Source organism: Madurella fahalii, assembly GCF_045866475.1.
Source record: "Madurella fahalii IFM 68171 DNA, scaffold_4, whole genome shotgun sequence".
Taxonomy (NCBI): domain Eukaryota; kingdom Fungi; phylum Ascomycota; class Sordariomycetes; order Sordariales; genus Madurella; species Madurella fahalii.
In genome coordinates, this window is record NW_027263974.1 from 4,835,771 (window position 1) to 4,863,087 (window position 27,317).

At 52.9% G+C, this 27,317-nt stretch overlaps 9 protein-coding genes across 9 annotated transcripts; 6 read left to right on the plus strand and 3 right to left on the minus strand.

The window, feature by feature from the left end:
* Positions 1-2,724: 2,724 nt before the first annotated feature.
* On the plus strand, positions 2,725-4,527 carry MFIFM68171_08383 (Fumitremorgin C synthase; the record flags this gene model as incomplete). Its single annotated transcript, XM_071063803.1, has 4 exons — positions 2,725-3,106; positions 3,178-3,903; positions 3,977-4,058; positions 4,119-4,527. 4 exons carry the CDS (start codon positions 2,725-2,727, stop codon positions 4,525-4,527), a joined length of 1,599 nt encoding a protein of 532 aa, XP_070919904.1.
* A 2,660-nt stretch (positions 4,528-7,187) lies between these two features.
* Positions 7,188-8,518, plus strand: MFIFM68171_08384 (Geraniol dehydrogenase; the record flags this gene model as incomplete). The annotated part of the gene is made up of 4 exons (XM_071063804.1): positions 7,188-7,325; positions 7,411-8,265; positions 8,320-8,436; positions 8,492-8,518. The coding sequence occupies 4 exons, from the start codon at positions 7,188-7,190 to the stop codon at positions 8,516-8,518; spliced, it is 1,137 nt and encodes a 378-aa protein (XP_070919905.1).
* An 88-nt stretch (positions 8,519-8,606) lies between these two features.
* MFIFM68171_08385 (Exonuclease domain-containing protein) lies at positions 8,607-9,891 on the minus strand (the record flags this gene model as incomplete). Its single annotated transcript, XM_071063805.1, has 3 exons — positions 8,607-9,392; positions 9,469-9,623; positions 9,696-9,891. The coding sequence occupies 3 exons, from the start codon at positions 9,889-9,891 to the stop codon at positions 8,607-8,609; spliced, it is 1,137 nt and encodes a 378-aa protein (XP_070919906.1).
* A 3,056-nt stretch (positions 9,892-12,947) lies between these two features.
* Positions 12,948-13,393, minus strand: MFIFM68171_08386 (Fungal N-terminal domain-containing protein; the record flags this gene model as incomplete). The annotated part of the gene is made up of 2 exons (XM_071063806.1): positions 12,948-13,247; positions 13,304-13,393. The coding sequence occupies 2 exons, from the start codon at positions 13,391-13,393 to the stop codon at positions 12,948-12,950; spliced, it is 390 nt and encodes a 129-aa protein (XP_070919907.1).
* Positions 13,394-14,285: 892 nt separating this feature from the next.
* On the plus strand, positions 14,286-17,319 carry MFIFM68171_08387 (uncharacterized protein; the record flags this gene model as incomplete). The annotated part of the gene is made up of 7 exons (XM_071063807.1): positions 14,286-14,305; positions 14,530-14,887; positions 14,957-16,105; positions 16,170-16,455; positions 16,514-16,637; positions 17,095-17,105; positions 17,168-17,319. The coding sequence occupies 7 exons, from the start codon at positions 14,286-14,288 to the stop codon at positions 17,317-17,319; spliced, it is 2,100 nt and encodes a 699-aa protein (XP_070919908.1).
* Positions 17,320-17,355: 36 nt separating this feature from the next.
* Positions 17,356-17,607, plus strand: MFIFM68171_08388 (uncharacterized protein; the record flags this gene model as incomplete). Its single annotated transcript, XM_071063808.1, has 2 exons — positions 17,356-17,443; positions 17,501-17,607. 2 exons carry the CDS (start codon positions 17,356-17,358, stop codon positions 17,605-17,607), a joined length of 195 nt encoding a protein of 64 aa, XP_070919909.1.
* Positions 17,608-18,438: 831 nt separating this feature from the next.
* MFIFM68171_08389 (uncharacterized protein) lies at positions 18,439-20,031 on the minus strand (the record flags this gene model as incomplete). The annotated part of the gene is made up of 2 exons (XM_071063809.1): positions 18,439-19,273; positions 19,334-20,031. 2 exons carry the CDS (start codon positions 20,029-20,031, stop codon positions 18,439-18,441), a joined length of 1,533 nt encoding a protein of 510 aa, XP_070919910.1.
* A 602-nt stretch (positions 20,032-20,633) lies between these two features.
* MFIFM68171_08390 (Heterokaryon incompatibility domain-containing protein) lies at positions 20,634-23,096 on the plus strand (the record flags this gene model as incomplete). The annotated part of the gene is made up of 2 exons (XM_071063810.1): positions 20,634-22,195; positions 22,322-23,096. 2 exons carry the CDS (start codon positions 20,634-20,636, stop codon positions 23,094-23,096), a joined length of 2,337 nt encoding a protein of 778 aa, XP_070919911.1.
* Positions 23,097-25,207: 2,111 nt separating this feature from the next.
* CCC2_2 (Cu(2+)-transporting P-type ATPase) lies at positions 25,208-26,539 on the plus strand (the record flags this gene model as incomplete). Its single annotated transcript, XM_071063811.1, has 1 exon — positions 25,208-26,539. One exon carries the CDS (start codon positions 25,208-25,210, stop codon positions 26,537-26,539), a length of 1,332 nt encoding a protein of 443 aa, XP_070919912.1.
* Positions 26,540-27,317: the final 778 nt, after the last annotated feature.

Consider the following 27,317-nt stretch of genomic DNA (forward strand, 5'->3'; position numbering starts at 1 on the left):
TCGCAGGATCCAGTTCGCAGGAATCACGCCAACTAATACAGTTAGCCAACAGTCATCGAGATAACCAACCGGAGGCGGTCAGCCTCAAGCAACGATGCACAAATCTTAATGCAACGTTCATCAGCCTCGCACGCTTCTTTCCACCATCGCAGTGCCCGGAAAGGCCCCCGAAGGCGCCCGGCAGGGGCATACCAGCCCACCAAGACGCGATACCCTCCCACCAATCGCTACGGAAAGGCAACCGGTTGGCGACTGACGACTGGCAACTGGCAACTGGGCGACTGGCGACTGGCGACTGGCGACTGGCGATTGTTCTCCTCCGCGCTCCCGGCCGCGGCCAATTGCGGAGCTAAATAAGCGGCGGGAATCTTCCCTGTTCCAAGGCCCCGCTCCGCCGCCTCCGGACCACATCTTTTCAGCCAGCATCATGGGGGCCGTCGCTGAAGCGGTTTGCTGGCCGAGGAATCCTGCAACTCGTCCTGCACGCGAACGCCGGCTTGGCAAGTCGCCGAGGACGGGCGGTATGCCCGGCAGCTCTCGCCGTCGCCACTTGGTCCCCACCCGGCGCTGGACTCTGAGAGCTGAACAGCCAGCGGGACCACTGCTTTCTCGATGGCTGGGTGCTGGATGAGGCCTGGGCTTATCCGAACCTGGCCACCCTGCACGCCCAGAGCGCTAGAAACCCCAGAAGGCTTCGGGGCTGAGGCGCCACGACAACTCATCAAAACGCCCTCTTCGCTTGCCCAGACCGCTCGCTTGGAATCTGCGTTGGGCATTGACACCTCGGTTTCCACCTTCGCTTCGGTCCCGACTACTGAAACCCTGGAGTTGTCTTCACTTGTATTCCGTGCCTCTGGGGTTTTCGGCGCGTCGTCGATTGCCCAGGGTAGTTAATGCTGTGCAACCATCGCACTGCCTTGCCAAGCCGCACCACCACCAGCCGCCCATGCAGAGAGGGGAGGGTTGTTTTCCGCCCAAATCCAAGGACGGTTTGCACCGCTTCGACATCATCGTGAACCAAGATCCGGCTGCATCGTTGTACGACATCACGTGCTGGCACCAGGCCGCCAACGCATAGGACCTCCGCGGATATGGCAGCACCCAACAATGGACCAACTGTATCATCGTAAACACTCCAGCGGGCAGCCAGCGAGATGATTCATGGCAGAATTCCCAGTGCGAATAGTCCGCGGAAACAACGGTTTGCCAAATCGGTAAGACCGTGATCGCCGCAGGTCCCATGCATGGGACAGCGCAGTCAGCTGCGAAAGTGTTTGACCGTGCTTCTTGAGATTGGCCGATCATTGACCAGGCTAACTACATGCAGCCGGTATCTCTCCCTCTCGGGGCCGGGATTTTCGTCTGTGGTCCGAATCCTCTGTTCTTCCAGCTGAGGCTTCTTGTTGCTTGTCTAGTTGACAGGCGACCCGCGGCTCGTAGTGTACATACGAGGTTCGGGAGTTTACCCGTCCCAGCGGCCTGGTCGCGACCTTCCCTTCCTTGGTAGTGCAAGCACAGATGTGATATCAGGCCTCCGAGCTTTTGCGAGAGGCTCATCTGGGCGTGGCCCTTCATTCGCCTGTCAAACGACTCAGTTTACGGACATCCCCAACCCAATGTCCATTTGCATCACAGGACCCCTGTCACTTCGGGCGCCCGCTGTAAGACACCACTTGCCCAGAAAGCAGGTTATCCGTATTTCACCGCAATCTGCCGTGCCAGCATCCCACTGGCCAACTTGGGTTGCTGCGCGCAAAACCATAACACCCCGTCCTTGAGTCGTTTCCCGACGGGGCGGTTGTGACGTCCAAAGGTAAAATAACTGGTCGACCACTGACTCCAACCAGCTTAACCAAAAGGGGTAAATCCACACGCCATAGCCTCGGGCTCTGGGATTGGACCCCAACTGCTTAGCGGTACATGTTGGAACGGGAGCGAAACCCGGGTTGAGGTGGTATGCACACTGCGGGGCACGGGACATCGCCGTTACGGGTCTGCTAGATGGCATCATGAACCGGCAGTCTCAAGACCTGGAGTCGCATGAATTCTTGGTTGGGCATACGGGGACGTGCGAGACCCCGGTTAAGAATATGTCGTGGTACTGTGGTGTGCCGCCGTTCCTGATGTTGTACACAGAATTACACAGCATATCCGCTAGCAGATTATAGGCTGAATCTCCCTCCTCGTGCTAGGCATTTTGGCAAATAAAATGGCATCCCAAACGAGGCCACATTAGAAGTCGCGGGAGCGCCATGCATCCGTTGTGGCTGAGAATTCCACAGTCCAGGATCCGATCCTCAATTAGTCACGCCCGGTTAGCCTGATGATGGAGCCGCCATTCCGGACTCTCTCCACATCTAGGTCCAACAACCCCGGATACCAGGATGGTTGGTCCAAGGTACGACACATACGGAGGTGAGCCCGTTACTAAAAGTTCAGCACGGCTCCGGACCGTAAGCTTACTTATTTGGGTAGTGACTCGGACACAGCAGGCAAGGGCCCGCTTCGGATCTCGGAACAGGCGATTTGGTGAGACAGCACAGGGAGCCAGCCAGGTCAGCACGCATCCCACCTGCCTAGGTTCCGTGGCCCTGGCCGATTCCCGGACGGAAGCCGGACGGCGGTTCTATTAGTATCCTCGAGGTCCCTGTCAAAGGCCCCCCCCTCCCCGACTTGCTCGCCAGCTCGACCATCACCAAGTCGACATTTTGTCGAGACGTGAAAATGGAGGGCTTCGCTTTAATCCTCCTTTACCTGGCCATCCCCAGCCTTCTGTTCTCTGCTGTCCAACAGATTCTGTCATGGAGGAAGAGAAGCTCTGGATCCGTGGCCAAGTTCCCTGGGCCACGGCAGTTCCCCCTCGTGGGTCGCATTCATGATCTACCCAGGTTTTCCCTTTGGCTCAAGTTCACGGAATGGGCCAATATCTACGGCCCTATCTACGAGACTCACGTCCCAGGCCAACCCTTCATCATCGTGACCGATGAGGACATCGCCCGGGAGCTCCTCGTCAAGAGGGGCCACATCTACTCGGGCCGTCCTCAGATCAGATCTCTCATCAAACACAAGGAGGGGCCGGCATACTCGGCCTTGATGGACCGTCACGGTAAGTAAAAAAATCTCTTCACGTTTTTATTGAGTCAAATCTCCGGAACCATTCTCACACAAAACAATCAGACATATGGCAAGCACAACGCAAGTGGGCGCACGCCGCCATGATCGAGGCTTACAAGCATCACTTCTACGGCCATGTCGAGAAGGAGATGAAGCGCTATCTCGGGCTGCTGCTTCTCGACCCCGCGCGGTTCCTCGACTACACGCGTGAGTACTGCGGGCGCGTCATGTCCCGCCTGGCGTGGGACGACGCGACGCAGGGCAAGGCCAACGGCGACAGCGCCGACCAGACGCTGCACTGCATGAGCGTGTCGGGCCCCATCACCAACACCGTGACACCGCTGTGGCACCTGCCCGCGTTCATGAACCCGTGGTACAACTTTGAGATCAAGCGCGAGCGGGAGCAGCGCGCCTGGTGGCTCAACAACTTCCGCCTGGCCAAGGACCGCATGCGGCGGGGCGACCTGCCCAATGACACTTGGGCCTACCGGTATTTCGAGCAGATCCGCCGCGAAGGGAATGAGAGTCTCGACCAGACCGAGGACCAGGAGATCTTTGCGAGCTGCATGATTGGCTTCTTGAACCTTGTTGGTGTCGTCACCATCAGCGGGCCGCTGAAATTCTTCCTCATGTCCATGGCGCTGCACCCCGAGTGGCAGAAGAAGGCCCAGGCCGAGATTGACCGCGTCTGCGGCGACCGGATGCCGACGATGCAGGATTATGCGGATCTTCCCACAGTCAGGGCCTGCCTCAAGGAGACGGTGCGGTGGAGGTCTGGTGTGCCGCTTGGTAAGCCCAGTCCAACCTACTAATTCAGGTCTCGTTGAATTGGTTGTAAAACTAACTGGCCGCGAACACACAGGCGTACCCCACCAAGCCGAGCGCGACGACGAGTACCGCGGCGTCAAGATCAAGAAGGGAACCATTGTCCTCGCCTGCGAATGGTAAGCCACACCCCCCTTCGTACAAACCCCTCCTTCTAACTCGCATTTCCCCGCCGCCAGGGCCCTCAACCGCGTCCCCTCCAAGTACCCCGACGGCGACAACTACCGGCCGGAGCGGTGGCTGGAGCCGGGGTGGCCGACGTACCAGGAGCCGCTGTCGCGGTACCCCAACTTCCGCGAGGGGCAGGCGATGCACACGTTCGGGTGGGGGCGGCGGACGTGCCTGGGGCAGAACATCGTCGACGACGAGACGTTCGTCTTTGGCGCCGCCACCCTGTGGGCCTTCAACCTGGCTCAGAAGGTCTGCCCGCGCACCGGCAAGGTCGTCGAGATCGACACCCAGGCCACCAACAGCCACGTCATCCTCGAGCCCAGCCCCTACCAGCTCAGCATCAAGCCCCGCAGCGACGAGCGCGCCCGCCAGGTCCTCGAAGGTTACCACGGCGTGCTCGGCGAGTTGAAGCTTTGAGGCTCGGGGTAAGTTGTTCAGGGCGGGGCCGGGGGTGGTGAGTGTGGCTGGGTTGAACTTGGGTGGGTGTGGGTGTGTGGGAGTAGCGGGTTTTCGCGGGTATAATTAGACTGGAAAATCTTTTGAGGTTTTGGGACGGTAGGAGGGCAACGGAAGATCGGTATCTTTGGGGGTTTCTTCGTTCCTTTGGGATCCTGTAGTATTTCCTTTTTCATCATCCATTTCACGACTATGGGGATGGGACATTTGCAGCACATGAAGCTGAGGAGTTCGGTACAGTATATACCATAGTCAACGATTTGAAGATGATTTTGCGTTCAAGATGTTAGTTTTTTGATCAATGACACCGTACGTAGTTTTGAGGCTATTAAAATCTTAGGTTATCCTATTCATGTTCCGGGACTTTGACCATCGGTGAGCTGGCGAATACAGTTGAGCGTTGCCTGGTTGATCACTGCTTCGCATGGCCTCCCCCCAAATTCCTCAAAGGGCGTCCACGGGCGACGTTGAAAATATGCGGCGCTCGTATGGCGCCGTGGTTGGCCAGAGCTTGGTAGCCAACGAGACGGGAGCAAGCACCGAGTCTGAACCCACCAGAAATGTCGAACAGTGCAATAGGCTCTGCAGGATCTGCGTCCACCCACCGAATGGGTGGGCTGTGGTTGGTAACCAAATTGACCCAGTCCTGTTCCTCGCGGACGGCCTGGGCTTTTCTGTCATGGAGGCGAGATGTTGTCCAAGGTGAGCTGAGAATCAGGTCCGGCACCGTGGTTGGCTGCAGTGCCGCGATGTGCTTGCCACGTCCACATGTGCATTCCAGCTCCCATCCACTTCCCGTCCACTCGCAGCCTCTTCTTAGCCGGACTTGCATAGGGGGTGGGCAGAAAGCGGGACGGTTGGAGATGAACCGTGTCCCCCGTAGTACGCCACGTGCGAGTGCATTCGCAACAGGCCGAGATCATGCAGTTCGTGAGCCATGGTTCGACGCAGTTTTCTAACTCTGCCTGCTTATGCGTAGTGTAACTCCCAGCGTTCCTTTGTAAATGCTTGTCACCAATACCAACCGAGCCTCAATTTTCCCCAGTATGCTTGGGACTTTGGAGCATGCATTCCGGATAAAACTCGGTGTTGGCCTCACATCAGCCACCATGGTAGCCAATGGTTGAACGCAACCTGACACACATCCGTCGGACTTGAGTCTTTCGGTTTACCCCAACTCTAGGTAGACAAGCGAGGTTTGTAGGGCCGCCAGGTGCATATTGTGGCCTGATTAAATGATTACCAAGGCCATGGACTCAGGTCCAATCCCTGCCGGCTCGCTTCGGGTCGGGTCATCATTTTTGCCGGAATCAATGATTGTGAGCTCCGGGACAGTGAACGATCAGGAATAACATCAGCATCGACGTGCTGATGGGGGCCCCCGCCCGATACCCTGAGTACCTGGTGGTACTCTACCTCAGGTAGCTTTCACGCTACGGATTGCATCAAGCCGCCAGGCCCGCTCCAGCATTCCCTTCTTTCGTATTGACACTGGCTGCTCAGAACAAGGACCTTCTCCACAAAATATCTTATTCCGAGAACTTCTAACCGGAGCCACCATAGTGTCTCCCCTCCAAATTGGTCTCAATCAGACAACTACACCGCTCCCTCGGAGCACTGGTAGCGCTTATTTATTTCTCCATTTTCACGAGGTAGAGCAGCTACCGTAGTCGCAATTAACAGTAGGTATCAGCAAGAATCCATTGCTAGCATAAAGGAGAAGAGAATGAGCCTTGTAACAAATGGCTCGCACTGTTGCCGTTTCCTGACCGCCCCTTTTGCGATCTAAACGTCTCGGTACGTAACTCAAAATTTAACGGCGTTAAGCTCAATTGAACGCTACTACCGGCAGACTTTTTTTCTTTTCCGTTTTTTCCTTTTCCCCTCCCATCTATTCCCGGAAGTTGGGTAACAAGGTAGACACTTGTACGCTGGCCGACGATAACCCTAGACTTCATGCGCCGTTACGGATGGCACTCTGTGAGGCACAACACGACACCCCATCTGCACAGGTCGGTACTTGTTGATAATTAGTTGTGAAGCCAACAACGAAACCTAGCAAGGTAGACAGTATACGTTGCTCGACTTTTCGTCTGCCCTATCGAAAACCGTTGCGGCAGCCGAGATATCTAGGTAAGTAGGTAATGTACACAAAGCGATGGCAATTGCCTAGGGAACAACACGCCAGTTGTTTAGCTAGTCGAGACTTATAGTGGAAGTGAAGACGCGGAAAAGGGTAGCCGGGGATGCAAAAAAGCAGTGCGCTCAGCCTTGGCAGTTGGATTGAGGCGGAAGAAATTGGGCGTACGCAGAATGGATGTGGGAGCCGAGTCTACTGGAACATAGTTCGATTGTCTCTGGGCAACAACCGCTCGACGATATCTCTAGTCTCGGTGTGGCGCAAACGCAGGATCTGGCCAAATGCTACCCATGGACGGCATGACCCATGTGCGGGGTGCGGCATGCAGTACATCGCGGGGTCAAGGGACCGGACGCACAAGTGGAGGCCAAGATGCTTAAAGACACAACTTCCCCGGTAGGCCTTAATTCGCTCCCGGCTTTCTGGCTTCTTGCGCGGTTGGGCCTGTCCGTTACCCGTCCTACGTGATTTGTTCGGAAAGATGCAGTTCCCGATCGAGACCGAGGCCCTTGTGGTCGAGGCAGCTGGGGGTGATTTTGAAATGAGGCGGATTGTCATCGATGAATTAAAGCCAGATGAAGTGCTTGTTGAGATGAAGTATTCCGGCGTCTGTCATACTGTGAGAGCTTCTTGCGGGCCCAGCAAAGACTCGGAGGGTTTCGCCAAGTGCAAAGCTCTATAAGCTGACTTGATGCGACATCTAGGATTTCCTCCTCCAAGACGGTTCTCTCGGCGGTCTCATAGAATTTCCCGCTATTGCTGGGCACGAGGGAGCAGGGATCGTCCGGGCCATCGGGTCGCAAGTCAAAGATCAGTCTCTCAAAGTCGGCGATCCAGTACTTCTATCTTTCACAGCCTGCGGAAAATGCGAACCTTGCAGGGAGAGAAAGCTCAGCAAATGTAGCTTATTTCCGTTCGTCAACCTTGCTGCAACGCGGTGGCCGGACGGGAGCGCCTCGGCCAAACTGCTGGATGGGCGTCCAGTTGGTGGCCAATTTTTCGGGCAGTCTTCGTTTGCCCGCATCTCAGCGGTCCATGAAAAGTGTGTGGTCAAGTGTCCCGATCCAGACCAGATGTCGATATACGCACCCATGGGCTGCGGTTACCAGACAGGCGCCGGAGCCGTTTTCAACGTCCTCAAACCGAAGCCCTCTCAAACTATCGCCCTATTCGGAGTGGGAAGTGTCGGGTCTGCTGCTCTGATGGCCGCGGCGTCGCTCGGACTCAAACAGATCATAGGCGTCGATCTCGTCAATCGAAAGCTCACGCTCGCTAAGAGTCTCGGGGCGACACACGTTATCAACCCTTCTAAACTGCAAATGAGCGTCGCGGAAGAGATAAAAACCGTGACTGGGGGGCGCGGGGTGGATTTCGCCATAGACACAACCGGAATCCCGAAGGTTATCGAGCAGATGCTAGATAGCCTAGCCTTTGGAGGTACTGCCGCGTCGGTCGGCGCCCCACCGAAGGGGGCGACGGTCACTTTGGATGCAGGCGCTTTCTTTTCGACATTCAAGAACTGGGTGACCATTACCGAGGGCGACTCTTATCCTCCAGAGGTTGTAACATTCTTGTCGTCGCCGACGCACCGCAATGCTGACCGCAACTCGTAGTTCATCCCTCGGTTGATCGAGCTCCATAGGGAGGGAAAATTCCCTGTCGACAAGATCAGTAAAGTTTATCCAGTTGAAGAGTTCAAAAAGGCCGTTGCAGATATGGAAGCGGGGGTTGTAAGTGGCCACTACACCTCCGTTTACATTGAACGCAGCTAACCACGGAGTCCAGGTTATCAAGCCGATTATTCAGCTGTAAATAGCTTAGACTAGAAGAGGGAAAAATGCATAGCAAAGCTCTATTCTGGGCCTATCATCTATGGTTTGCGTGTGCTTGGCCTGAAACCTTAGGCCTTGGGTTCCATTGGCACCATCAGAGTCTCAATGTGCCGATGGATCAAGTCCCTTGATGTCACCGCGTCCTCCAGACTGTCGTGTCCTTTTCCCGCCTTTGTCTGGATTTGTCTTCCAAGCTTCCTCAGAGCGAGGGCTTTCAGCGACAAACTCAGTTTCTCCAACTCGCCTTTTTTTCGGTCTTCTTCAGGGGTCGACTCTTGCTCACCCTTCTTTTCAGCCTCAGCTTCCGCCCTCTTCCTCTCCTCAGCCTCTAGTTCCTCCCTCTTCCTCTCCTTATCCTCCACCAAGAACGAATCAACCACGGAATGGTGAATCCACCGCAACGAAGCGAGGTCATTCTGAGCCGCGTGCCCGACGACGATGGTTTCTGGGCCAACGAACCTCCATAGCGCCCTCCGTGCAGCGTGTTTACCAAAGAGGCACCGCATTTGTCGCCTAGCTTTCTCCATCTCCGCTCTCGTCACTCCGGAATACCTTGTGTTGTAATGCTGCATACTGATGTTGGGGTAGACCAGACTGTTGATCAGGATTTCGCCCGTGAAGTAGTCGATGGCCGTCAAGCGGATCAACTCTGTCTCACCATCCGACGCAGTGCCCATCTCGCAGTCTAGCGCAACGGCCAACTTCTTCTTCTGCGCACCTCGGCCCGGTGCGGGGGTCTGATGAAACTGCCAACGTCCTTCTAGTTCTCCCACTCTGTACTGCAGCGCCTGGTGGTCTCGTTCGCCGGCGCAGGGTTTTGCGACAGACACGTGGTCGCCGCAGCAAGTCCATATCTAGAGACAGAGACGGGCTCGGTCAGCTTGCCAGCCTTTGTAGAATGGAGAAAACGATTTCGGCAATGTGCCATACTTTGTTAGCCACCACTCCAGTGTGGAATTTGCAAAGTTGAAACGTATTCTGTTTGTCGTCTCCTGGGCTTTCCGTGGCCTGCGGAGTAGATTGATCTTTCCGTTCCGGCCGCCCAGTCCCTTTGGGTCGCGGCCGTTTTCGCTCCTTCTGAATGCCTGTACAGCATATTAGCGCCTGGTGCTTGCCATTCCTTCATGGAGATCCTGGCCATATAAAAAACCACTCACAGCGGACTCCGCACCGGGCACACCTCTTTTTGCGCTCCAAGTCAGAGCTAGAGAGCGGTGCCACCACGTAGCCAGCCGCCCGTAGCACCGGGACCGGATGCACCAAGGCCTTCAGCTGTTGGAAGTATTCTGACTCCTTGGTGTTGGATGTCGAGCGCGGGCCCTGAGCATCAAACGGACTGATGATGGCAGCCATGGTCGAGGAGGTTGGTTGCGTGGGATTGCAGATGTAAAGTCAAATCAGTGGAATTGAAGGGTTTTTAAATTCCCTAGGTCCGACTCGCTCGTTTGGGAGAATGGGATGGAAACGTCGGATTAAAAGACGAGGTACGAGGGATTTGCGCCCTGGTCGCAGGTTAAATTACGCGTTTGCCGCGAAGCTACATCAACTTTGCGTCTGGCAGACCCAACCAGGCACCTACGTGCCTACTTGCCCTACCGCAGCCCTCTTCTTCAAACAGAGTTGGCCGTTGGTCTGGCTGCTGTGGGCCTCAGGACATGGCCAACTGCGCGGGGTGCATGCGCTTACGCGAAACCTGGTGCCACGATGCTTCCAATCAAGTCGTTTAACCCCCTCCTTGACACACGGTAGGTGTTGGGACTTATTGGAGATTGGCCATAACAGGATTCTCATGCAGTTGAATAAATTCCCAACCATTAGGCTGCCGACATATTGCTGTCACGGCCCGGAAGGGAGACCGCTTGGTGTGGCCTTCGCAATCACTGACGTTGGAAGTCTGTTCGTTAGACAAGGCTCGCGCCTCGAAACCCCGGCAACGTACAGTGAGTTTTCCAGGTTCCGCGGCATAACTGCGCCGGGGCAGGAGTGGGGGTCAATCTTGTGATGAGTAACTACCAGGTAAAGTACAGACTGGCACTGTGAGACGAATTTGGGCACGCAAAATTTCCATTTTCATTTGTAGTCCTGAGCCGGGGTGAGCTGTGGCTGATTTGTCCTGAGCTTTCCCTGATTCTTCACTGACCTAGGGTGATCCCATACGTGGCCACTGCACAGCCCCAGAGGCCCGTTTTCAGGGCCCCCTGCTAAAGTTTCCTTTCGATGGAAAGTAGATGATGTGTAATCTGTAGGAATGGTTCCCAGGTGAAAAATTCCGATTACCATGTATGTGTATACTAGGTGTGTGTGTAACTTGCGTCATGCGTGCTAGAAAGCCTTATCGCTGAAGCAGAGTAACCTGCGCCTTGCTAAGGGACCAAGAAAAACTAAAGGGATCTAATTATCCATTTCAGTCCTAGTGTCGATATGCTATGGGATATAACTCAGGTAGTTGTCAATGGAGTCGCTGACGATAGTGGTAATGTTACCTGTCTATACTCTTATCTAACTGACAAGTATCATTTTCTACCATTGGAGATATATAAGCTGTCTTAGCAGTTTATCGATTTGTGCTAAGGAGGCGTTAGATATCTGAGTAATAATGCTATTAATCTGTAATATAATCGTTATCGAGTGTAATACTTAGTTCCTTTAGTAAGTAGCTTATAAAAAGGCAATGGAGCAAAGCCCCGGCGAAGTCTTCCCAATCGAGTTAATTCCTTCCAGAGAACTCTGGAAGACAGGGTCGTTGGAGTTTCCCGATAGTGAGTAGGATCTGAGTCGGTTCAGTTCAGGACTAATGTATCCGACGCTGTAAGGGAGAGGTTTTTCTCTACAATGGTTCTCTGGCGATGGGAATCCGGAGGCATAGAAAATCTCTTAAGCGTTATCAGCGTCTCTCTTCCTAAAACCAATACAATCAATAGCTTCTATTGTTAGTTTCTGGTATATATGGAATTACCGCTATACCTGACAAAGTTGTAGACTCGGCTGCTTCGTGTATATTAATGTCCTAATGAGCCCCCGTCAAGATGCCACACGCGTCCGCTATTTACAGTTTACTGTGCTTGCTCCTCGGGTCTTCTGAGATTCTCCAGGCTTGACCATCCCCTGAGCGGCTGCCCTGGCTTGGCCTGCACTATGCGTCTCGCGCTCACCTGCTCCTTCAAGCTAACAAGCGTAGCGGAGAGGGCTCGGGAGCTGCCCTGTGTAATAAACAAGGCCTTGGTAATGTAATCCGAACTAAGTACCTTTAGCAGCCGGACGAGACGTTGTAGGTACGGTGTTGTGGTAGGGCACTCGGCCACCTGCACCCGGTTGAGGATGATCATAAGCATTAGCGGCCCGTATACGAGTAGGGACTCGATAAGGTCTAACGCAGCGGATGCGCTAGCAAAAGATCCATTTAGGCTCGCAAAGACATACGTCTCGAAGCTCTACGCTGCAGCATTAAGCTCCTCGGGAAGCATCTGGATGAGCTATCCGGCAAGGCTGTAGAGCATGGCGATCAAGACCTTCTCTTATCGAGACATGCCGCCCGGTTCCTCTACAGCGTAGGTTCTCTTGGGAGTAAACGAGATGTATAGGATAGGGTTTTCACCGTCCAAGGCCGCTTCGCAGAGCAGCACCGCAATAGCGGAGAGCTGGCGCTCTGCCGGGGTAAACGCCGCCGGACCCTCGACCCAGAGAAAAGAGGAAGAGGAGTCTCCCATCCATTTGGTTATCTTGTAGGTGACTTCGGAAGGCAAGTAGGATTTGGAGATTGAACCGCTCGATTTTAGGGCCTCGGACCTCCCGTTTTGGAAGTAGAGTTTCAAAAAAGGCGCTGACATCTCCTGAATCTCTGCCCGGGTATAGAAAAACGCTATATCTAAAGCGTCGGATACTTTCAAGTAATTGTTATTAGGCCTTTGTATCAAGCGTAGACAGTATTCAACTTACTATCAGTTATGTCGCTATAGCCTTCCGCTATATACCCATCAACCCCAGTAACGTGTCGGTATGATAGCAGCTTTTTGCTCTCTCTGGCCAAGACACCTCTAGGAGGATACTTTCTCTGACCTTTATGTCGCTGTTAGTTACGAGACTGGGAGGCCGGGATTCATGGATACTCGCTACTTTGGGCTCTTACCCTGCTGTGCTTAGCTGTTCGCGATAAGTGTTCTTATAGCATTTCGGCCTAAATCCAGGAGGAGTTGCAAGTTCTCTTTCACCTCCTCGAGTGCTGCTGTTGATGTAGAGGGCTCTTTTCTGCTCTTTTCCCCCGCTGCTGACAATCGCCCTTCCAGTTTCTGATAGACGGATTCCGCTACGGATTCCACGGTGGAATTCACTACGGACTCCACCACGCTCTGGAGACCCCTGTTGGTATCTTGTACTGCCTGATATGTGTCCCGGACGGTAAACTGCGCCGCCTATTCAGCCTTGAGCCTGATATGGCCCAAGGACTCTTGGACCTTCTCGGTATTCTTCATGATGTCCTCAGTGTAATCTTGTCTAAAGGATTTCATAAACCGTCGTTTACCGCTGCCACCGTACCAGTTCATCGCATTGCAGAGCAGGTTGAATACGGCGACATAGAGCTCGACAACGAGGAGCCTCATTTCCGGGGTATCCGATACCCTGACACTCGCACCTACCATTGCGAGATCCTTGGCGATCCTTTCTAGGACTTCCGAGAACAGCTCGGCTATCCTTTTGTGGTTTACAAACGCCTGCAAGCATGTAAGAGGACCGCCTACTCAGATGTAATGGGAAATTGGGGGCTCACCTTGGTTATCGATGTCAGTATACCGGTGATCAGACTTGTGTACTTGCCGTCGTTAGAGATGATGCTAAATAGATAGGAATGGCTGTCCATGGTTTTTATGAGTTCTTAATGGCAGATTTTGTCTTGCTAACGCTGGATCCCTTCTTGTGCTCCTAGGCCGCTTCCGCGTCCTGGGCTGCTCGCATGAGGTCACCGATGCGGGGCGGACCCCGACCCTCCTTGAACATCTCGTCTAGCTGTAGGTCGGCATGCTCAGCATTGAAGGCCTTCCATCGTTTTGCAATTTCTTGTTTTGCCCTGTCAAGGCGGAGCAGTGTATAGTCGGTATAGCATCCTTGGGTTTGCAGCTACGCGGGCCAACTCTCCTCTCGCTGTCGCTGTTCTTCTGCGATCTCATGTCGGGCGTTTGCGCCCAGAGCCTGGCTCAGCAGATCGCTCGGTCTCTCCTCTGCCACGATAAGGCTGTATCTCCGAACCACCCTGTGGAGGGCGGGGTCGAGCTCCTCAGCATCTATGTCCGGGTTGGTGTAAGGGAGTCGCGATTTCTGGCGAGACGCAATTGACGTGGGCTGCATTTCCATTTCAATGTGCAGGCCAATTGATGGCCGATCGGCCGCCATTGATCGCCGAGAGGCAGCCTGCCTGGGGTAGTATAAGCTATCCCGGAGACGTCTTCAAACGGGACGGGCGGCAATCTGGAGAAGGGATTCGTCCACAGCGTAATATTGGCAAACCGGCAGATATGTACGTCGCAGCCTTGTCCCTTATCTCACCCCTAGATTGGCCATGATGGAGCGGTTCTCGCTCGGTCGGCATCCCGTTCCGTCCTAGTGTCGTCTTGTCGGGCCAGTGGTATGCTGTCGTTAACCTCTCTGGTGTCAGCCTTAGATGAAGAGCAAAGCCTGTATCCGAATTGCCGAGATAGGCAGGAACTCCTTGTATCTTTGGGGGGTGCCGAGATACGGTAGATAGTCCAAAAAAGATGGTGTCCCAAAGAACTCGGTAGGGAGCGCTAGAGCCGCACTCACCAAACCAGACCTAGCTGCCCCTCTTCCTCCCAATTGCTCCTTTCCCATTTGCTCAACCGACCTTCCATGGTTTAATCTTCTCACTGAACCCGGCCAAGAACTTTCCCCGTGGTACACGCCTTACTCAACAGCGAAGACGACGGAGCGAGGAGCTCTGTTTCGGTCGTAGTATTTGCCCACCTCCCTAAGCAACGCCAGTTCGGAGTTCACTGGAGAGGGCAGGCAAACAAACAACATCATATCGGACCCAGAACAGAAAGGACCCATCCGTACTCAGGATGGCGACTGCCCACCAACTGTATCGGAGACCAACGCAATTGAATCTGCTCCTTCCAACTCGTCCTCAGGCAGCGACAGCAGCCTCTCGCAGCCAACTCCACCATCCTCTACAGACTGCCCACTACAAGGCGACGGGTTTACTGAAACCGTCGAAGGGGGGCCTCAGAAACAGGATGAAGTTGATAACGGCGTAACGAAGACGTCAATCTTGACGGCCACGCTCTACTGTCCGGAAAATGGCCACCCGCACTCGAACGTGCTTTGCTTCGGCATCATGGTATGTCCATCGTACAGCCAGAATCTCGCCAGAGTCGGTCCGCGGGCCAAGTCCCCATGCTGCGGTCAGAACGGAGATGACGGCAACAGCCCTGATAGCAAGGACCCAGGCAATAGCGACGAGGTCCAAGCTGCAGACGAGGCCGAGAGCGAAGAGGGCGAAGAGGACGAGATGGGTGAAATCCCTGCACACCTCAAGGTGGGCCACTGTGTCGAATATCGAGACCTCGACAACGGCCATATTATGTCCGAAACCTGGGACCGCCCTTTCCGACTCTCGAGGGAACGTAATAGAGCCCTCAGCAAAAGCCTAACCCGCAACAAAGAGACGGTTTTCATCACCACCACAGTGCTACACACCACGGTCTTCCCCAACCACCTGGCTCTAGGTTATTTCGGACCACCAGAGTTCCGGGAGAAGGGCTCTATCATAGGAAATCCGAAGATATCTGTGGCTATCAAATACACCAAGATCGAAATCTTGTCCAGCCTGTTTATCGACGCCCTTAAGTCGGTCCTGTTGTACGACATGCAGGACAAGCTTGAGAGCGGTAAACTGGAGCTTAACGAGCCCTTCTACATCATCGGCCATCATCTCGAGGAGCTTGAGAAGTACGTACAGCAAGCTGATAATACTGATAAGACCAATCTCGTTGTAAATGGAGCCGCCGAAGATGTCGCTGCTGCTAGCCCAGGCGACGATACTAGTTCAGTGGCCCGCGAAACCCGCATTCACGTGAGACTCGTTTTGAGCTTCGTTAACAAGATTCTCAAGGATCCTATTACCAAAGAGCGCGAGTGCTATGCGCGGGATGAACCAGTTTGTACCTTCCGCATGATGTGGTATCTGTTTCGACCGGGAGACACTGTATATATCAGGTCGGATAAGGCGGAGGATGCCTACGTTGTGGACTCGGTAGAGATAGAGGGGTTCTCCCTCTCTTCAACCAATATCAACTGCGACTGCGTCATCAACCTCTGGTATCTTGACTTCAACGGCGAGTGCATTTCCCGAGCCTGGTACAAGGCATTTATCCGGCCGTTTAAGGGGGAGAAACGTATTACGTCGTTGATTGTGGTGCCTTGTAGGATCTGGGACCAATCAGACGGGGCTAAACTCCGTGCCTCGCTGGATGAAAGAGAGAAGAAATGGGTTGATCACTTGGTGGGCAAACAGGTCGAGTACCGAGGCGAGCCCTTTAAGCCGGGTAGAAAACCGGTATGCGAAGATTCTTGCTATAACTCGAAGCAGATCCGTGATTTCTAACCATTTCCCCTGTAAGGTCGAGGGTCGGGCGTATGCCGATCCAGCGTCGTATTACAGCATCCCGGGAAACACGCCGGACTGTATGTTTATCAACTCCATGTTAAACATCCTGGCCTATAACTACAGTAACTACACCAAGGTCGAGGAGAAGCAGTCGAAGGTGCTCTATATAGCCGGAGCGACCTACGACAACCTCAGTGTTAAAAGTATCGGCAATTTTGTGGACGATTCTGGTCTGCGTATTGCTTATATGCTCTGTTCCCGGAAACTCAAGGGATTTGTGTTTAGTATGCGTGTCTGGGGTAGGATAAAGTCCTGTATCTTGTAGGATAAATACATACTAACCATCTTGGTACCTAGAAACGCTCGACATTCGATACTGCTATCCCGTTACACCGGACAAGAATCTATTTGGCCGGCTCGTTATGCCAAATGAGTGTAAGATGATGATCAAAGCATTGGTGTACAAGTATACCGACCCAGAGTATGCTGGCGGCAGCTTATAGGTCTGGAGTGCGGACTTTATCAAGAACAAGGGTGAAGGTTTAGTCTTTCTTCTATATAGGGGACTTGGGGTTGGGAAAACCTTTGTGAGTTTCCCCCTCAACTGCTTAACCTAGTGCGCAGTATGCTGATAACAACTTTCTTTCGGACGGATATATAGACTGCCGGTACGTCACCCCCATTTATTTTTGGGGGATACCTACGGGTCCTAGCTCCGCGTTTCCTGTTACTAACAACGCTGCAGAGTGTATTACTGAGTTTGCAGGACGCCCTTTACTAGCCTTGACGTGCGGCGATATCGGTACCGAAGAGGTCTATATGGAATTGAATCTGCGTTACTGGCTCCAGCTTGCCTATAAATAGGGCGCTATGATGCTGATCGACGAGGCAGACGTCTTCCTTGAGAGACGTTAGGATAGCGATCTAAAACGAAACAGTCTTGTCTCGAGTAAGGAACTTTGGTATCCCTATCCTGGTCCCGGGTATCTAACCTTTGTAAATACTTTATAGTCTTCCTTCGCGAGATTGAATACTATCAAGGCATTCTATTCCTTACCAGTAACTGTATGGGAAAGTTTGACGATGCTATTATTTCTCGTATTCACGTCATCATCTACTACCAGGGTCTTGATGACGAGTACCGTAAGAAGATCTGGAACTAATTCTTTAATAAGTTGGAGACGGAGCGGGGCTTGATTATGAGAATCGAGAAATCGGTACGGCGCTACATATTGGAAAACAAGCGGATGGCCCAGATGAACTGGAATAGGCGAGAGATTCGAAACGGTAAGGGTAACCGTTACTGCCCATGCATCATGACATGCTTAACTCATATACCGCCAGCCTTCCAAACTGCCGTCGCGCTGGCCGAGTATCGATTCCACACGAAGCCCAAGTCGGAGAAGGCAGAGGGAGAGATTGCTACGTTAGAGGAAGAAGATTTCAAGTAGATTTGCGACATGACTATCAAGTTCAAGCAATACCTGACCGAGGTTAATGAAGGGTCTGACGAGGAAGCAAGGGCAGCCGCGGATAGAGCTAGAGTGTGAGTAATTACAGAGGAGAGAGTTGAGTGTGTTGACTTTAGGTGTGTTTACCCGCTAACGTGATCCACACAGGCCCTGCCACCCAGGGACCCTGACCACCCTCGTATCGCCTGAGCCAGCCACAACACCATTGATATTATTGAGTTACGGTGTAAGTTATAATTACAGGTCTCGTAGATCACCCCATTCCAGGCACCTGCCCCCACCCCCGCCCAGCTCTTGGTGCAGTCTCTTGTTACTGAGCGCATATCATTCTCACCATTTTCGGGATCTTCACCATCTTCACAACCCTTAACGCTGCTCCCCAAAAATATCGCTGGGGATGCGGGGGACGGCGCTAGCCTACCGCGGTTAGGTTAAGGTTATGGTTAGGATTCAGGTTTCGGTTAGGGTTTAGGGGTAGGGTTAGTGTGTATATGGATTGGAAGCCTTTCGCTTTGCATTGAAGTTGTATGAAGCTTAAGTTGGAAAGTTGCTTGTAGGGGACTTGCACTAACAATGGAGTTTGTGGGGGGTAGCTTGTTAAACTGGTATCTGAGCAAGGTACCTACCTATATGATGAATAACCTGTTTCCCACCACCTAGACTGAGGCCCGCACTCCTACGACTGCGAGAATGGTCGGCTTCTGCAGCACAGGAAGATTTTAAGATTTCCCTAATTACTGTGTCGAGCGGTGCCGGAGTAATAAGCTGCTTGGCAGGGCTTCTCTCCTGGAGAATTAGGGCTCATTGTCTCTATTCATCTGAGCTATTTGAAACCATGAGAAGAGCTTTATATACATCGTCCGCCTGGTTTGTCGATATAAAGAACGGGCCTTTATAGCTGCGGTTGTTCAGATCATACACAATGATACGAAGAACATCGTCTAGCCCAAAGTCGTAGCTTGAGCTTCCGTCGACTAGGAAATCGATTCCGTCCAAGAGAACTAGGGTGTGCCACTGGTGAACAAGCTCCAATATTTCACGCAAGCGCGACTCTGTCTGGAGCAAGCTAGTTCCTAGATCGTCACGGTTGATTGTGAGGAGTGGGATACCAATTCGATCTGATACTGCCTCGGCTGTTGTGCCCTCTAACCGACTTCCTTCTCCTAGAATATGGATACTCATGGCTATGTGCTCGATCTGGTCGGGGGTCCAGAGGCCCCGTTCGGTTGTGGGCCGTACCCGGGCGAAGCTAGAGATGATCTTCTCCATGGACTCAGAGAAGCGGACGCTCTCAACGGGGCTCGATACTTGAGAGGTTTCGGTGACATGGCTGACGGAAAATTCAAGCCACATCTTCAACTTGGTGGAGTATCCGCGCACCATCGAACTGCAAATCATGTGGTGGAATGAACTTAGTACGATGACGGGGCTTCCCTCGACATTCACTCTCAGTTTTCTCATGGCGTTCTGAGTCGCTCTGCTGGTCATGAGCATGTCATAGTCTCGAGCGCTCATCCGCTTCCAACGCCCAGAGCAATACGGGCTGAATTGGTCGAACGACTTTGGATCGATGATGATACGCCCAGAGACCTGGATTTCTTGCTTGTAGCCATCGGCGTCCCACGTAAATGCAGGGCCCGAGTACCTGTCGTAGATGAGCATCCCCTATACGGGAATAAAAGTTGCATGAATTCTACAGACTTACGCTTGGTACTGATAGTGAACGAAGGACGCAAAATCTTCTCCTTGCTTTTCCAGTCGGGATTTTATCTGTTCCTTGTCGTCGGAGAGCTCTATCGGGAACGCTTCGAGCGTCTTAATCTTGTGTGTGCCCTCAAATTCGAACAGGTCGATGTTTGACATCTTGCGGCAATATTGGCCCCCGTGCCAGTCTAGACATTCGCAGTAGAGGCGCAACATCTTGCCGAGCTGGGTTTCTCGGTATTCTGCTCTGTCCAGTTCATAAGCAGCGAGACCGGACTTAAATGAAGATACCACGATGCAACCGGGTTGGAATATCATCCACGCGTGGTCGAAAGTGATATCTCGGCTCAAGATGTGCTGCTTGAACACCCCGATTGTGTTGTGCATCTCGCGCTCGAGAATCTCATGCAGGATAGTCGTGTGGGCTTTTGTCGTCTCATCCAAATCATCTCTCTCCATGAACTTTAGCAGGTCTCCCCATCTATGCAGAAGAGGCTGAAATGGCTCCCTAAAAACTAGCTCCGAGGGCGAATGGGAGATTCCCGGGTAGCCATTCAAGATATCTTCGGCCAATGCCCGAGTTAGATACGGACTCTGGACGTGGATGACTTTGCCACGAACGATCACAGGTAATTCGGGTGTCTTGTTAGTTTCACCTGCTTGATTCACATCTTCGTGGGGCATATCGACTGCAGACATGGTGGTGGTGTTGATTTTGTTGCGGGTAGGTCTTGGATCAGAAGTGAGCCGTGTCTTTTCTTTGCGTCCGTCTTTAAGTTGCCCGCGACGATCGCTCAGTAGAAATGCCCGGGCGGTTCGAGCGGCGCCGGAGACGTTTTGTATAGATCACGTTCAAAGAAGAGATGCTGGAAACAAACCCCTCATCATACGCTTGAGGTTTACTTCGGAGCCGTATGTAATTGGTACAGTGCATCGCCCCTCATCATGCATGCAGCTCCGGGTACACAGACCTTTTTGCTTTGTATGTGATTCGTGCAAGAAGGAAAATGCAACATGGCTGCCTATTGTAGCTGCAACTCTTGGGAGATAAATGGCAAATGGTCGCATTTCCCCTCACCACGTTTCGGGCATACTGACTGGATGATACGCTGTTATCTCTGACACGAAATTGTCTTCGTTGCCCCATATAATTCGTGCAAGGACAAAGCCATTGATAGAGCAGAACATTGTTGCTCTATTGTGGCTGTTTGCCGAATCGCATTCTTGAGGAGATCTCTGGTCCAATCTTGCCAGGATATTTCCGCTCTCGCAACGCCAAAAAGTCGATGGGTGTATCAACAATGGCCTCGAACGGATCCGAGCAAATCGTGCCTGAGGGTGGGGCTTCGACCATACACGTCTTAAGCGTACCGGACGACGCATATAGAGACTGGGTCATCGGGTCATACGTCCGTTGGGCTAATCGAAAAGAGAAAAGGCGCATAAAAAAAGACGAAAGCAACCGGGCGTGGAGAGAGCGCGGTTGGGCCGAACCAAAGGACGAGGCCAAGAAGGAGCCGGACGGCGCGGAAGAACAGGATAAACAAGACAACCCGGGGAACCAGGATGGCTCGAATGACTCGGATGATCCGGATGACCCGGACAAGAGAGAAAACTTAAGGGTGAGCGGGGCGATGATATGGGATGCCATAGAGCAAGCTATTGAGGGTGGCACCGGCGTCTTGAATATTCGACTCCATGGAAAATGGAACCGCATCCCTTTTTTTGTCAATGCTTCAGATGAAGACAAACACTACTACGATGTCAGGACAGCTCGGGTTAGGGGTGGGGGCTCGCTGGAAGAGGCACTAGGTTCCCGGGCAGCCGACTTGGTGGATTTGCAGGAATGCAGGCCACTCCCACCGCGTTCCAGACCAATACGCTTTTCCGACTTCATTACACGTACCCCGAACACACATTCCTGCGAAATATGTGAGCTGTTGCCCGATTCTAATTCGGCGGGCCCGTTCCAGGAGCAGACACTCAAGCTTTGCGACAGCTACTCCGAGCTACGTGAGAGAGCAGAATCATGCAACTTTTACCAGACGGTCCTCTCCTCCGTCACCCCTCAGGGCCCTCACTACGACTCGACGGAGATGGGCGAGATCAACATATTCGCAAAACCGTTGCAACTCTCGGTCGAAGGAGAAGCCGCGGAATATTCCGCTCCCCGGGTGCCAAGACTCTTTGCTCGTGTCGAGTCGTCCGCCGGCCAACGAGAATTCCTTATCCTCCCCGAAAGAGGAAGCGAGGCCGACATGTCGCTGTGCAGGGCGTGGCTTCAAGTCTGCGATGGCTATCATCAACACGTCAATTCTTATGTGGGCATGCTGCCAACGAGAGTGATTGACGTTGGGATTGGCGACGAGGGTGATATGAATCGCATTCGTCTCCGGATAACGGACGGGGAGGCTTGGGGAGTGTACATTGCGCTCTCCCATCGCTGGCAGAAAGACACCCCTACTACCACAGCTGCCAACTTGGATGATAGATGCCGAGGTATAGATCTTAGGGAACTACCTCAAACCTACCAAGACGCCGTCCACATCACCAGGAAACTAGGTGTACGATTTCTCTGGATCGACTCTCTGTGCATAATGCAAAATGGCCGCCTCGACTGGGCTTTTGAGAGCGGAAGGATGGAAGAGGTGTTTGCCTCGGCCTACTGCACCATTTCTCTCTCTCCTGCCGTCAAAGCGACTGGCAATTTCGAAGACGATGTGGAGAATGGAGAGCTAAGCCGCCGCGGATGGATTCTGCAAGAACGGGCCTTGTCTCGTCGAACCATACATTTCACTGGAGATCATATGTACTGGGAGTGTGGGTCTGCTATCTGGTCCAAGACTGTGGATAGAGGTGCAAGGTACGTATGTCCAACGCCCATGTCTTTCTGGGTGCTCCTTAGTACCTATTTAGGTACTTAGGTAAATGGACTCAAAATATCGAGCCGTCAGGATCAAACAGGCACTGACTAACATGGATCATTAAGGCCATCTAGCATCTTAGGCAGCTCCAACTTCCCCAAATGGGGGTCACCAGAAGCCGTGCAAGACAAATGGGCCGTGTTTCAAGACATGTTTACCAGATATTCGACGCTCAACCTCACCCAGAAAACAGACAGGCCAGTCGCCATGGGTGGACTTGAATTCCGACTGGCGACAACCTTCGAAACACAAAGCGCATTCGGCATCGTCAAGGATTTCTTCGGCCGCAGCTTGCTCTGGCAGCGTTCCGGAAATGAGTGGATGGAACCCATCTTTCATTCCACAGATGCACAGGCACGAGGATCTGGGATGAGGGTGAAGCCTCCGTCGTGGTCTTGGATGGCCTATACCGGAGGCATCCGATACGGAAACCTTTGCGACAGCCGCGTGAGCTGGATGGCGGACATCGATTTTAAATTCACCAATCGCCGGTGCATTCTCACCGCTCCGCTGAGACGCATTTCATGGAACTGTCACATCACGCTCGATGAGGATAAGGATGGCTATATCAGAGATGTGGAGGGGGCAATTATTGGCTGGATACGATTTGACTGCGCGGAGGAGGGAAATCTAGAATGCCGGGAGTGTATTGAGGTTGTCAAAGGGACAGCCAGCTGGAGAGACGACGCATGTGTATCTTTGGATATAGAACTGCCTGGGCCTTGCAGCTATATTTTGATCCTCAGGGAATCGGAGACCGAGGTTTACCGCCGGACAGGAGTGGGATTCATTCTGTCACAGTGGCTCTCTTCCGGGGAGAAAACAGTACAAATAGTCTAGACTGGATAAGTAGAAAGGTTCGTCTCGTATGCTACGGGGGATAATTACAGGTACCTACCCTGAAACCGTCCTCATGCGAGAATTTTACAGTTTACTTCTCTAGGTGTAAAGCAATCTCCACTTACGGTACCTAAATCGATTTCGGTTCCGCTTACTCGATCAAAGTTCAAACATCACCCGGAGGTCGCTCCTCAAGTCATTGACTCATTGCTTTAATGATGCCGCCTCTCTTGCCCACATAGTGGCTACCAAAAAAAACCTGCCCCAGGAGAAATGAAGAAAAGCCAAATTGACGATGAAAGAGATAATGAATTGTAGCGGACGTTGTTCGCAAGGTGCTGGGCGAAATTCACGAGCGGTAACCCGAGGACTGGCGGTACCAGGAACATGTAGTCACCCTGAGCCTCGGCGAGCCGTTTTGTGTACATCGAACCGAGCTCCCAATAGCGCCAGACAGCCGGCGTAAGCGCATATGTTGACAATAACAACCAACACTCTTCGATAATAGTCCTTAGAGGGCAGTGTCTACTGTCCGAGACAAATGGAGGGGAAGACAGGAAGGTAGGCTGCGGCGACGGCTTCTACGAGCCAGTGATTTAGATTCTTTCACGAGAATAAGCCGATATAACGGAGGATAACCGCCCAGGCGCGATATATCGGTCGCTCAGTCAATTGCACTATACTGGAAATGAGTATCTGTTTGGACCATTCCGCCTTGAACTTCGCCTAACCGAGGAGCAGCGCCACGCCAATAGGCATGCTGGTTTGTAGAAGGGTATAGCCCGTACAGAGATGTTCTCGAACAACAATAGCTTCCTCGGTAAGATTGCCGCCTCGTAAAAGGACGCGACTAAGAGCGTCTATATTCTCTTCGCGTTATACTGTTCGAGAACCGGGCAAGTTCGTAGATGAGAATCACGATCCGGAGGAGGCTAAGCTACGGAGGTACAGCATTACAGAGCCTTGGCAAGAAAAGAGAGCTGGCCGGATCAACCCAGACTAGCACCATGCTCTATATCCAGGCGACGAGGAATTGGGATATAACTGTGAGAGTATTGGCCGCTACGGCGTGCATTACGCTATCGTCAACAAAAATAGCGGATAGGAAGGGCAATGTTTCGCTCCTATTTTGAGAGACGGCCAGCATTCGTGGTTAAGGTCTGCCTAGGGGGAAACTACGAATCAGCATGTGCATCTTCCACACTCATGGCCGAAACCTAAAACCAACGTACCAATATACATCAAAGGGTCTACCCTTCGTGTCTCTAGAACTTCCAGTCGTTCGCACTCGGCGTGCATCACCCCGCAATCCCCTAGCGTCCCCGTGTCACCGAGGTCGTTCCACAAAACGTCTGTTGTTTTACCTTAAAGTTGCCCTCACCAACCCCCAGTCACCCACACCACCCCTTGCCACCTTGCTCAGGCACTGCTCCATAACTTAGCCGAGTTCTAGAATTTCAAATGGTAACTTTTCGAAGGGAACAGTTTTGGGCTACCTATGTCCCAAAACTGGGATCACCCAGCTCCCCCCTCTTTTCCCTTCCCCCGGGGTCTTATAAAACCCAGTTTATGTCCCTTATTGTCAGAAACACGGCATACTGGATTCGGTGGAATTGATGGTGTTGCAACTGCTTGATTGTATTGCTTGTGTTCGTTGGCTCTATGGCTTCGTCAGAGAGCCTATATACTGGTATGTTTTGCCAATCTGAGCTCCATTCAGCTCCGTACAGCTCTGTTCAGCTCCGATCAGCCGTATTTCACCACACTCTGACCGTAGTCTCTAGCACACTGTCTTATTCTTCCAGCCTAGATGTTGGGGGGAGAAAGGGGGGGAAGTCGTTGTGGCCCGAGCGTTGTATAGTGGGTCCTTGAGATTGCCTTTATCAGCTGCTGTGAGTTTTCTCAACGCGATTTGATTGGCTTGTTGAAGTGGGTCTATGAAAGTGGGTCAGCAGGTACAAGCGGTACCTCACGCCCAGCAGGTCTGAGCATCTGAGACTAAAAAATCGAGGCGTTCTTCGCCAACTCTCACCACATCTTCCCTTCTCGAGAAACCTCACCCATCTAGATATTGACTCAGCATCTTGACGACACGATCGTCTCGTCTCACCATGTCGAGCACAGGCCGGACGCGCGTTCTCACCGCGACGTCAGAAGCTTTTGCGATCGTTCGCAGCTCCTCCGCTCCCCCTCCCAAGCGCCGCTTCTCTGCCATTTCCCGGTCATCATACTCTTCGAGCTCGTCTGCTTCCGATCACCATGACATAGTCGAGATTCCCGAGGTGCTCAACTCGCAGGAGACACTCGAGTTCTTTGGTCTCCAGCCTGATGTTGCCAAGACAATTTTCGAGTCCTGGCAGGAGTTGCAGCAGACGCCGGGGCAGTTGGGACACGGTGACGACATCATCACCTCTGCAGAGCATTACATCAAGACTATGGCGGGTGTCGAGGACGCATGGCTTCCCACTCACAATTGGCGACAGGCCCTGATCAAGATGGGCATCAACAGCGACTTGACCGATGCTATTCTCGATAGCAACTTCGACAAGATTCGCAAGTCAAAGTCTGCATCCGCGTGGGCCATCAACACGTTCCGGACTTCCTGGAAGTTCTTGAAAGGGCTCGACAAGCGAGTTCGCCGCAAAAAGGATGAGGAGGATCGCCTCGTCACTCCCTCGCCTAGCATCGCGCCACGTCCTGCCATTCGTAACAAGCCAGGTCTCTTGGACAGCTACAAGGAGCCTCCCGTCTTGAAGCTTGCCACCATGGCTGCTGTGCCGGACAGCGTTGATGGAAGGATCATGCTCCACAAGGGAGAGGCAATGACTCGATTGGTCTCTGTTTTCAACGAGGATGGATCTCTCAATGTCGCCAAACTCTTCTCTGCTCCTCCGACAGACTTCCACCGTACGAGAGCAGATCTGCTCTACTTCACCAAGAACATCGAAATTGCTGAGCAGTACGCCAACTTTTCTCAGCGTCGCATCCCTGCCGAGGAGGGTGCAGTGCTGTCTTTTGCTGTCCCAACCGAGCTCGTCGACGAGCACAGGGAGATTTTCGGCCGAGACTGGCAGCGGCTTTTGTGGTGGGCAAGGGGCCCTGTGCGCTCCTTGGACGACGTTCAACTCCCAGCCTCGCTCACTCAGTATATTGAGGCGCCGCTCCTCATAGGTTATATCTGCGGAATGGCGAACGACAAGGTTGCTCGGCTCGAGAGCTCTTCTGAGCTAACTGGACAGTATATGAAGACGAAGAACGACCCCAACGCATCTCAGCATGTCTTTCAGTCGGCATCTGTCCAAGCGGAGCTCCAGACTCAGTGTACCGGATGGGTATGGATCCGATCTATGCGATTCTCTCCCGAATTCGCCAAGCGATTCCTCCCAAAGGAGGACGACAATGGTGGCGAGGGAAGCTCAGGCCAGCGTGGAGGAAGTAACTGATGAGAGGTCTTCCAGGAATGGCTCTTCGTGGCGGGGTTGAGGTAACTGCCCCGTATTCTGTACTATAGAAGTTTCTCAATGCAACCCTCGTCGATCTTTGCCCAGCGCCGATTTCCAGTTTTCACGCAATGCGGCAGAGACAAATTCTGTGACGGGAGTCGCTGTTCCGGCATCAACGCCCGAGTCTGCAGCTATCGATTGTCGTGGCTGTCGTTGCTAAACAACTCCAACATTTTAGTACTAGCGGGATAGCTCGCTACGGATGTGCATGAGCGTTGCTGGGTTGGCGACGCGACCTCATTCGATTAACTTGGCGTGGTCAGCTTGCACATCGACAGGCTCGTGCTTCTCCTCGTTGGAGAAGATTGCCGTAGGGGGATATCCGGTGTCTTGGTGGAGATAAAACCAGGGTCCAAAATTGGGCCACACGGCTGTGCAGGCTAGGCTCACCCTTAGCTCACCCTAGCTCAGGAGCGGCTCAGGGTCACGCACGAACATGGAAACTGCTGAGGGCAACTTTAGGGTAAAACATAGTCCTGCTGCTGATCTAATACTGGTTATGGATAGGCAAGACAACCTTGGTGTCCAGCGTCATCGAACGGGCTCTGGACCAAGCGGCACACCTTCGAGACTGCTCTTGCTCCATCTCATATTTCTACTTCAAGCACGATCAACCTGACAAGCGAACTTATAAAAGCTTGCTCCGCACGGTGTTGGATCAGCTTATCAACCAGGAGGTAGCGTTGTCGCACGAATTGTTGGACGAATTCTCACCCCA